The 11,856-nt window shown below is 33.8% G+C and overlaps 1 protein-coding gene across 1 annotated transcript in view; it reads left to right on the top strand.

The window, feature by feature from the left end:
* Positions 1 to 10,854, top strand: part of OSBPL3 (oxysterol binding protein like 3) — a 112,011-nt gene extending 101,157 nt beyond the window's left edge. The window contains exons 17-23 of the mRNA XM_015810581.1: positions 1,441 to 1,504; positions 2,410 to 2,488; positions 3,193 to 3,337; positions 3,417 to 3,561; positions 7,491 to 7,617; positions 7,952 to 8,074; positions 9,038 to 10,854. Coding sequence (XP_015666067.1) covers positions 1,441 to 1,504; positions 2,410 to 2,488; positions 3,193 to 3,337; positions 3,417 to 3,561; positions 7,491 to 7,617; positions 7,952 to 8,074; positions 9,038 to 9,134 — 780 coding nt within the window. The 3' untranslated portion in view covers positions 9,135 to 10,854. The remainder of the gene's footprint in view (positions 1 to 1,440; positions 1,505 to 2,409; positions 2,489 to 3,192; positions 3,338 to 3,416; positions 3,562 to 7,490; positions 7,618 to 7,951; positions 8,075 to 9,037) is intronic.
* Positions 10,855 to 11,856: the final 1,002 nt, after the last annotated feature.

Below are 11,856 nucleotides of genomic sequence, written 5' to 3'. Positions count from 1 at the left end.
GACCTGACCTAGGGAGGATTTTATTTGGGGTTTATCTTTTAACAATTTGACAGAGACACAACTTTAAAATTTGATTTAATTCGGTTTTATCGGGGGGGAATGTATTTATGTTTTGTTTTAAATATGTTGTGCGCCGCCCTGAGTCCCGTTGGGAGAAGGGCGGCATATAAATTAAATTTATTATTATTATTATTATTAAAGATGCCTTTCTGAAATCCATGAAGTCTTATTCCTTGTCAGCTATGTGGAGCTAAGTTTCCTGTATCTTTATAGTATTTGCTGACTTGAAAATTAAAGTTTCTGATTGTTATAGCAATTAGTGAAATTGAAATTCTATTAAGAGTACAATTAAGAAAAATAGTAAGTGCTACAAGGAATAAGTTGATATTTCTAATATAATTTAATATTTTAATATTCAATAGCTGAATTACATTACTATAGTCCTATGAAAGAGTTCAAGCTATCACCAGAAAGTTGCATTTGATTAAACAGTTTTTGCACAATGATTGGGATATGTATTGTAGACATTGACCTTGCACATATACAACATGTTTCCCTGAAAATAAGACTTACCCAGCTCAGGAGGGAAGTCAAAGGGAAGGTCCCCAAGCAAGGAATGGCTTGGCTGGGAGGGGGGCTGAAGTAAGCGGGTGAGGGTTGTGTGGGGCAGCTCCCTCACCTGCCTCGCCTTGTTGTGTCGGCAGTGGTGCAATGTGCCACGCGGCCTCCTGCCGCAAGCAGCTGCAGAAGAAGTGGGCCAGCAGCCATGCAGGCTCCTGCTGGACGAGGCTGTTGGTGCCGCTGCCGCACCAACGAAAAATATAAGACATCTCCTGAAAATAAGACCTAATTTTATTGCTGGAAAAGTCAGTAAAAATAAATTTGAGAACAATATATATATTTATTTGCTTTTAACAAAAAACATCCTTTTTCCAAAGTCCATGAGTTATTTGGCACTAAGATTTTATAACATGGTTTTATACAAATCTTAGAAGACCTGAGTATGAATCCTCACTGTATTTTTCCATTTGTTTGGTTTTCCCCACTTACACTTTCCTATAGCTTGGATTTTATTTAATGCAGATCTTTTTAATTCACAGTTCACCTAATAGATAATTTTATATAAAGGATTTTTTCAAAGTTTCTAGAAATCAGATCAAAATTCATTGTAGTCTTCTTTTGTTTCCATGGCCCTTTTTTCTACCATTTCACTGAATCCTTAACCTATTTTATTCAGAAGAAAACATACCTAACTTTAATTTCCATTATTTGTTTTTTAAAAAAATGCATTACTTTATTAATAGTTGGTTTTTATTTTAATAGCTCCCCCTTGTGGGGTATCTTTTATTCAAAGAAAAATGAAGCAAGCCATTTAAAAAATATGAGAACTGAAAGTAAGGTTTTAAATGTAATTGTAACCTTACCTTCCTTTCCTGTTAGGTCAGTCATCACCCAGCTATATCTGCATGTCATGCTGAATCTGATAACTTTATATTTTGGCAAGGTAACTCATTAATTTATACCATCAATTTTTGGAATGCAAAATAAATCTAGACGATCAAAGGAGGAAGATGTTTGGGTGGCATTATAATAAAGTTATTTGGATAATAACCCAACTGTCTATTGAGATTTTAGAATGCAGTTTTTCCCCATAACTATGGAACCTTCAGAAGCAGCATGGAAGTTTCTGAGAAAATAACATTGGCTGTCATGTCCCACCCTCCACAAGGAGACTATCCAACGGGTCCCGCTGTATTCAGCAAGGTTAATTTGAAGACAGATTAGTTTAGGGAAGCAATCTAAGTAAATACATTTGCCCTAGTTGTCATTGTTATATTTTTAAAACTTATTAGTGATATTGCTTATTTTATTGACATTGAATTGGATTTGCTCTTTTGGTTTTTACTTGTATTGTAAAATACTGTAACTCAATTTAATAGTAGACAGCTTAGAATATAACAAATAAATGTTTTTGTCAGCAGCATGAATTGTATCATATTTCCATAATAGTTATATCTATGTTCAGCTCTGCTGAAAATATAAAAATTGGATGTTACATTATTATGGTTTTGTTTGTTTAACAGCACTGTTGTAAACTTAAAGATTGGATGTTACCATATATTATTTTGATAGTTTAGGGCAGGGGTCCCCAATCCCTGGTCCATGGCCCAGTACCAGGCCACGGCATGCCAGCAACCGGTCTGCACAAACAAGCAAAGCCCCATCCACGGGATGCAGACAGCACACAAAACCATGCACCCTCTCCACGGAACTGATGCTGGTGCCCAAAAGGTTGGGGACTTCTGGTTTAGGGCTTATAATCTGATCAACAAAAGCTTAACTATAGACAGAGTTCCAACAAATATTAAGGATGTGTTTAATTTTGTTGTTATTTTTGTTTAATTTCAGATATCAGATGGAAAAATAAATTCTGGGGAAAATCCATTGAAATAGTACCAATTGGCACAACACATGTAATTTTGCCAGGGTAAGTTTTCCAGTAGCAAGCATGATAGCTGGATCAACTCAATAGTTCTCAAGCCTCATTTGTTCACTTTCTTTGGCCTAATAAAACTTAAATTATAAGGACTGAATTTTCCACATAGATTTTCTCATGTTGATAAAATAATCTTTTCTGTTAATGTTTCCTATTAATCAGACAGTTAACGTGAGCTAATTTTGTGACAAAATTTTAAGTTACTTTTTTCCATTTTAGTATTCATTTAAAAACCTGTATTCTTAATTACATAGGATTATTATCATTGCTTTATAGAGAATTAGTGAAAGAGCAGCATTTTTAAAGAACTTTGATTTAGCTGTTTTTTTTAGTTCAGTAAGTATTTAGTAAGTCAGTATTTTTCTCAGGAATATTGAATGGGTAGTCACATTGTGCAAAGCCATAATTCACTTAACCATTGTTTATTTGTTGAATAAACTGAGACTGGATGAATTTATGCTAAGTGATAAACACATTATATAAAACAATGGTTGGATTCACATACAGTACTATATGCTAAGCCATAATGCTACAAACAACCATATAGTTTAGAATGTCAAGCGTTATCTCGGTTTAAATTGTTTCTCTGAAAGGATCAAAATGGGATAATCACAATATTTTATTGAGTATTTTAGAAAAATACTTTATTAGCTATCTTTTCTTTCACAATGCACTAATTCTTCATTTTACTCCAGTTTTAAGAACCATTATGAATGGAATAAAGTAACATCTTGCATTCATAATATTTTAAATGGACAACGATGGATAGAACACTATGGAGAGATCATAATCAAGAATCTAAATGATGATAGCTGTCACTGCAAACTTACTTTTGTAAAGGTAATTGAGACTTATTTTGGTTTTTATCTTTTGTTTTGAACTTTTAACATGATAACAGATTTTGCTAACTTTTCCCTAGACTAAATATTGGAATCGCAGTGTTCATGATATTGAAGGCAATGTTTTGGACAAAAATGGAAAAGTAGTACATCGGCTTTTTGGAAAATGGCATGAAAATATTTATTGCGGAGCATCATCTTCAGCAAACTGCATCTGGAGAGCAAGTTAGTGACTGATCAGCCATTTAATTTTTAAGTTTAACTATAATTTATTATAGTTGTTCCACTGTCAGGTGTTCAGACTGGTTTGGCATTTTTGTCTACCTAATGCAGGGGTCCCCAACCCCTGGTCCGTGGATCGGTACCGGGTCGCAGCATGCCAGTAATCGGTCCGCACAAACAAGTGAAGCCCTATTCGTGGGATGCATGTAGTACACAAAAACGGTCCGTGGAAAAAACTTTCTCCACAGAACCGGTCCCTGGTACCCAGAAGGTTGGAGACCTCTGACCTAATGAGTTCTTTCCAAGGTCGTGGGATAGGCAGATGTGGATATTTGATGTTACAGATATTGTTGCAGGATGAAAGCTGATCAGAATAAAGCCACTTTTTGCAATTGACTGATGGTGAATTTATGAATGCCAGTGGAGTTCAAGTGGTACTCCAGTTGTTTTGGGATTGCACACAAAGCACCTATTATTATTGGTACTATTTGCTTGCTTTTGCCACAGTCATTCTATTTCTGTTTGCAGGTCTTTGTATTTTATTATCTTTTCCAGTTCTTTTTCTTCAATTCTGCTGAATCCAGATACTGCCACGTCCACTAGCCAGACTTTTTGTCTTTCTTGTTGACAGTTGTTAAGTCTAGGGTATTATGTGACAGGTGCCTGTTTGTTTGAATTCTAAATTCTAAAGTCCCAAAGCAATTTAGCTTCTTCATTTTCTAGTACTTTCTCTGTTATGGTTCCACCAGTTCTTGCTTGCAGGCAAATTATATTTTCCAGTGCACTGTGGTTGCTATTTTGTCATGCCATTGCTTGTAGTCAGTCTGGGCGATCTTGCAACAGTTAATCAGGTGGTCTGCTGTTTCTTTAGCTTCTTTGCAGAGACAGCATTTGCTATCTGATGCCATCTTCTCAATTTCGGCTTTGTATGCATTTGTTCTTAAGGTTTGGTCTTGTGTAGCCAGAATTAGCCCCCATCTCTTTCTTCATCTTTCCTGCTCTTAGCCTTTGCCAGCTCTTGTTTTTATCTGCTTTCCCTGCTATTTTTTAATGCACTGGTTATGTAATGCTTTGTCTTTCCATGCCTCCATTCTGTTTTTGCTTTGGTCTTTCTTGTGGCCAGTTTGGTCTCTCCTATAGTCAGCAAGCTTTTATGTGTATCTCCTGCACTGTCCTTTGTATTTTCTTCCAATGCCTTTTTTCTTCTTCAACCTTGTCTAATGTACTTGCAATATTCCACGTCCACCTATTTTCCTTGATAGGTAGAGGATGAAGGGCATGATTCATTGTCATTAGACTTTTAGTTCAGCTTAAGTCCAGTCCACTATTCCAGCTGTGTATCTAATAACTGGAACTGCCTGGGTGTTGATTGCTTTGATGGTATTTCTTCCACTGAGTTTGGACTTTAAGATCTTCTTCACTCTCTTGATGTATTCACTTGTAACCTTTTTCTTGACTTTGATGTGCTCGATGCTGTCAACTTGAAGGATGCCTAAGTATTTGTAATCTTCTTCATCCAGTCTCTTGATGTTATTTTCATTCTTTCAATTTTCACTATTTTCCCCCATTTGATGGTGAGCATGGTGCATGTGTCCAGTCCAAACTCCATTGCAATATCTTGGCTGTATATATGGATAGCGTTGAGAAGCAACTTTTTATTTCAGATGTTTTTCCCTAAAGTTTTAGATTGTCCATGTAAACGAGGTGAGAGATCTGTAGATGTTTTTGTTATTTGATAGCCATGGCCTGAGTTATTTAGCATTGTTGAAAGAGAAGTCACTGCAATGACAAACAGTAGTAGTGATAGTGAATCTTCTTGAAATATTCCTCTTAATATTAATCTCTCCCAGCCTCTCACCATTGACCTGCAACCGTGTCTTCCATTGGGCCATTGATCTGTGCACAAAGCTTCTGATGTTTTACTGACTCCTGTTATTTCTATGCATTTGATTATCCATCATATGGCAAGACAGTCAAATGCCTTTTTATAGTCAATCCACGCTATATTCAAATTGGTCTTCCTTCTCATGCAGTTTTCCAAAATGATCTTGTCAATTTTTTTGTTCCTCTGATGTTTGGGTGGTGAAGAGCTTATTTTCAACTAGACGCTGTTGGACTGCATCAGCTATCACACCAGTTAGCAATTTGAAAATTGTTGATAAGCAGGTAATTGGCCTGTAGTTGCCTGGTGCTGCCCCTTTTGCTGGAACTTTTGTCAGGTAAGTTTTGCAAGATGTTAACCACCTCCTTGCATATGTTGTTAAACTTCTTGCTTGGGAACAAGTGGGTATAGACCAGTCAGATGTTTCAACCAAAAACCATGCAGTTCATCTTCACTTTGTGCTGACCAATTCTTAATTTTTCTTGCTCTTTTCTCTACCATTTCTATTGTTATTACAAGTTATTTCATTATAGCATCTTTTTTATTCTTATCCACCTTCTTTATCCAGTGTCCTTGTTGTATTTCTTTGGGTAATCCCATATCTTTGTCTAAAACTGCACTGTTTCTTTCTTATCAGGTATTAACTGATTCTTTGCAGTCTCCCCATTGATGGATTGGTAGAAACATTTCTGATTGGATTGAAATTGGAGGTTCTGCATATAATTTGCAATTCAACCTTTGTATATGCTGATCTTCTTAGCTACAGCTGTTATTTGCTTCTTTATTTCCAGTGCTTCCTTGATCTACCTTTTTTCTAAGTGTTATTTCGTGATTAGGTACTTTATTAGATATTAGTTTATAATTAGATACTACTACTACTACTACTACTACTACTACTACTGTTAATTTTTAATTCGATTCACAGTCTGGAGCTGGTAAAAATGTAACAGTTCAAATTCTAACCAAGAACCTAAGAGCTATTAAGGTAGTATCTGAGTATATAGGCAGTTCCAAGCAGGGTGGGTTTTTTTGTTTTTGTTTTTACAAAGTCAGGATAATCAGCTCTAATAAGTTCAAAATTTCCATGTACACCCTTTGGGTATTGCTCCAAGGGTTCCTATTGCTATTGGTACAATCGTTGAATTCTTCTTCCATAATCTATTGTTATTGTTCCTACTCCAATAATCCATTTTAGCAAATCTCTATAGTACTTTATAATATGGCACATTGTTAGTTTTATTGAAAATTTTACTAATCAGTAAAAAAAACCTGTTTAAATGGAACAAGGTTAGGACTGCTAGGTTCATTTCCTTAGAATGATATATTTTATAAATGTTAATTTTATCCGGGAAAGAATACCATACCCAAATATAAAACATAACCATAGGAAATAGGGTTTTTTTCCTCAATCTTGTATGAATCCAGCCAGTGTACAGTATACTTAGCAGATTCAGATTTTCAACTGTACAGATGGTCTTGAATTATATAAGTTGTTACTTACTTGTTTGACTGTATTTGACAATTCCTGCCAGATACTCACAAAAGACTCCATTTTGTGCATGCTCAAAATTATTACTGACCTACATAACATTCAATTTGCACAAATGTCTTATGTGTACAAGTGTCAAAAGAAAATAAATAATTAGTACATAAGTACACACTACAATTGTATTAAGCCATTAAAACAAATATCAGTGTATTTTTTTTCAATTTATATAGATCTTCATTACACAACAATGCAGGAAATCTTAAATATGAAAAAATAGTGTCACCATTTTTAAAAGAGTACATCAAAAGCATAAAAATGCACATAAAATTTCTGTTGCTGTTTTAACTGTTTCTGAGAATAAAACAGTTTTAGAATTATTGCAACTAGTTTCAGGCATGTTTTGGAGTTTAAAAGCTGAGGTACCAACACAAATACAAAACCCTTTGACATTTGTTATATATGTTGTTGTTGTTGTTTTTAAAAAAATTAGGCTACAATATTTTAATAGTCATGGAGAAAAGGTATAATTTTTAGTTAAGAATTTATATTTTTCATTTGCAGATCCAATGCCTAAAGACTATGAACAATGGTATGGTTTCACACAGTTTGCATTAGAATTAAATGAATTGGACTCTATCAGTAGACCACTGTTACCACCTACTGATACCCGATTTAGGCCAGATCAAAGGTAATTTTTTTTAACAAAAAATACTATAAAAACAAAATGCAGGAAGATGTTATAGTCAAAACTTTTTGCTCCATCAAAGAAAAGAGAGTTCATTCTACTGGTTGTTTTGGGGGCAAGAACAAAAATGGTGGAAAAAGCACTTGTAATTACCTTCCTCCCAAAAAATTAGCAGTTGTTTTAATTTAATTTCTCACTTCTAGAATCATTCCACTGAATTTTCTCATACATAGCCATTTGTGCCCAAAGTATACACAGTCCAAAGCAAGACAATAAGAATTACACAACCCTAGCATATATCAATATTGTTTTGCTCACTAATATTGCTTTATAACAGGTTCTTAGAAGAAGGAAATATTGAAGGTGCAGAAATACAAAAACAAAGAATTGAAGAGCTGCAGAGAGCACGGAGGAAAGTTCTGGAAGAAAGCAATATAGAACATCATCCTAGATTTTTCAGGTAATTTATAACATGACAGGTTAGTCACGTTGGATTTTTTTATTAACTAACAGATCAATAAAAATTTCTCAGGTAATTATGCTATATGATGAGGGCTTCTTTATTGATGTTTTCTGGTTAGAACAGAATATAGAAATCAAATAAAATAAATACATTGTTTATCTCATAACAAAATGACAACATTTCAAATAGAAGTATGTCAGAAACAGCATGAAATATAGATAGTTCTTAACTTACAACCAAAACTGAGCCCAAATTTCTGTTGCTAAGTGACATAGTTAAGTGAATTTTACCCCATTTTATGACTTTTCTTGCCACAGTTGTTAAGTGAATCTGGTTTCCCCATTGACTTTGCTATCAGAAGATTGCAAAAAGTGATCACATGACCCTTAGACAATTCAACCATAAATATGAGTCAGTTGCCAAGCATCTGAATTTTGATCATGTGACCATGGGGATGCTGCAACATTCATGTGAAAAACAATCTTAAGTCACTTATTTCAGTGCCATTGTAACTTCAAGCCATCACTAAATGAACTGTTGTAAGTCAAAAACTACTTGTAAGGAGTAAAGGGAAGAAATTCATGAGTAGAATATTGGAAAAAAGTATCTTGTTCCAGTGACTCTGTTTAGAAATTCATATGGAGTTTTCTTTTATTATTTTCATACAAATTACTCTTAAGTCTTTTCCATTGTGTGACAGTTCTAAGAGGTTAAAGTAGAATGAAGTGCAACAAAAATGATGAAAGTTTCGGTATCTCCTTTCCAGTAGTTCAGGTATTAAAAACATGTGACCCACCAGATATTGCTGAACTGCAACTGCTAATATCCCACAGCATTGGGGGTGCTTTGAGGGAGGTTCAGCAACATCTAGACACTCCCATTACCTCTGTCTAGTAGACAAGAGAATAAAAGCACATGTGTTAGCAACAGAACAAAATTGCTTTCTTTACTGTTTTACAGGAAATCTGCAGATGACTCTTGGGTAAGCAATGGAACTTACCTGGAACTTAGAAAAAACCCTGGATTTTCCATGCTGGATAATCCCGTGTTGTGGTGAAAAACAATCAAGAGAAGAGGACCTTTAACAATCCTTTTCAGTTTATAAGAAAGAAAATGCTGCATATAATTTTGATCTTATAGACTATTACTTAAGACTTTGGTGTGCATGTATATTTACTTCATTCTGTTTCTCTTCTATTACAAAATTAATATTTTTTCAAATTTACAAAAACTAATTTTCTTTATATATAAATCGATGATTATTGAATGTTATTTTTAAATGGAGACAAAAGAGAGATTAACACTATTTTTCCAAGGGATGATGCAAGTAAGATTTAATGCCTTATAAAGTTGTGTGACAAATATTATGAGTCAGCAGCATTTAGCTGCACAAACACAAGTAAATAGCTGACACTGATCCCTCAGCAGGGCAGTACCAAAGCTGTTGTTTATTTATTATGTCTCTTGTTTGAATTTAAACACTGGACTATTTTTCAACAGATTCAGTACCTTAACATTGTATCTAATTAAAAAAAATATTCAAAGAAATAAGTGATATTAGTATTGGTAAACATATTGCCTTATAAAAAGGATAAAGAACTTTGGGAAGTTCTCTTATGACTTGGTGAAATGTACTGAAAACTGTTGAAGAATTGAAGTTTAGCTAGACTTTAATAGAAGAGATTCCAAGAAAATTGTGTACCAAATTTTTATCATAGGATATATATCAATAATGCTGTATTGGAAGCCAATGCAACTCCTTTGAAAGAAATACTTTAAAAAGCATATGAAGCATATTTTTAGAGTAGTCATGTCTTTTTCTCAGCTTGTGTGGCTGCTTTGAGAAGTTGCTTCATGCTGCCTTCATATGTGCAAGGATGCACAGCCATTTTACTTCATATCGAAAGAGCCATATTAGTCTAGAAAAAGGCATGGCTGCTTGAGTGATTCATCAGTACTTTCTATACACACACACTTCCTTCTGAAACACAGTCTTAAAACTCCACAAACATAGAAAAAAATACCATTCAATCTCATTCCTTGATGGCCTCATTATACTATTAGGCAGATTCCTGTGACTTTCCAGAGGCTCAGGACGTGAAATATATAACTCTGATCTTTCAAATGATGCACCTATCTAATCTAGAACATGGATAACAATGACCAAATAAAATAATCTGAACTAAATACTGACAGAACATTTTAGTTTCACTCTGTAGACTTTCCTCTTTAAAAAGTAATTAAGACAATATAAAAAGCCTTCATTTTAACAATTTGCAAAGCAATCATATTAAAAAACAAATGTTTTTCTAAAACAACATTTTGGTATTTTCTACCTCTTCTAACAGTTTGTTTAAAATCTCATTTTTTTAAAATGACCATCTGCCTTAGATAAACATTTGAAAATATATGATCTTCCTTTAAATCTAGTATTGGGTGATTACATGGTTACATGTTTTCCAGTATCTTGGTTCATATTGTTTTATGTTCACTAGCAGACTTAGAAATAAGTATCAGTAATAAACAAAAAACAGCATTTTAGAATAAAATTTACAACCTTTTGTTTATTAAATTAATTTTATTATAGTATCATATATATTATGTTAAAAATCACTGTCTGGATCCTGACTTTTTATATAAGCTTCAGTATTTTGCAGCCTGCAAATCAAGAAATAATGTTGGCATGCAGTGTTGAATACTTTCATTAGCAAAATATTAGTTATAATTTATAAATATGGAAGACAAATTCACTGATTTCAAATGAATCTAGCTTTTCCATTGACTTTGCTTGTCAGAAGGTCACAAAAGGTAATCACATGACCCCAGGATACTGCAACCATCATAAATATGAGCCAGTTGAATTTTGGTTATGTGACCATGGGGATGCAGCAGTAGTTACTAACTTAACAACTGCAGTGATTCACTTAACAACTGCAGCACGAAAGGTTGTAAACTGGGGCAAAATTCACTTAACCAATGTCTTGCTTAGCAACAGAAATTTTGGCTCAATTCTAGCCCTAAGTTGAACATTTCCTGTAGATCAGGATCTGAAAACAACCAGCTCATTCTCAAAATTCTATGAGTCCTACAATTTAGCAAAGTCACTATATGATACAGCATTGCAACAATTTCATCAAATCATTTTATCATGAAATAGCAAAGCAGAGGATTTACTTCTCTTTCTCTACATTTGCAACACGTTTATTTTAGATTCTAAAAATGGCAGACACAAAATATATGGGAGGAGTTCAGTGTTACACCTGCTGTAATCTTAGAAATTTGGAACCTTGGCATTGCTAATACACAGATCACCTGGATTTTAGACTTTTAGAACAAGCATCTCCCTTTCTCCTTCCAATCAATAAAGTATTTGGACTCCATTAAGCTTCTCTTAAATACCTGTCCAAGAAAGTAAGTTAGGAATGTTCTGCCTGCACCTACACATACTCTGCCTGCCTATATACATTTATCTTTTTACATTAACTCAAAGTGTTTTAACAATATTTTGACTTTAAGTTCTGTATTTTATATTATGTGATCATGATGCTTTTTAAAAAGTGATTAAATTTCCCTGCAGCATTCTTTGGGATTAGTACTTCTAAAATATATTAATTGTTATGAATTATTTATGTTTTTTAAAGTTTTGAAAAAACCTTCTCCTGTATTTGGACAAGCTTACTGCATACATTTATATCATATTTTCTTTAATTTACATAATTTCTGTATTCAGCTATGAATTCCACTATTTACTTAATTTTTTTATAAACAGAATGGGGAAA

The sequence above is a fragment of the Protobothrops mucrosquamatus genome, unplaced genomic scaffold (genome assembly GCF_001527695.2).
Source record: "Protobothrops mucrosquamatus isolate PMUCROS unplaced genomic scaffold, P.Mucros_1.0 scaffold12, whole genome shotgun sequence".
Taxonomy (NCBI): Eukaryota; Metazoa; Chordata; class Lepidosauria; order Squamata; family Viperidae; genus Protobothrops; species Protobothrops mucrosquamatus.
Note: the sequence above shows the minus strand (reverse complement) of the source record. Positions and strands in the feature narration are given on the sequence as shown.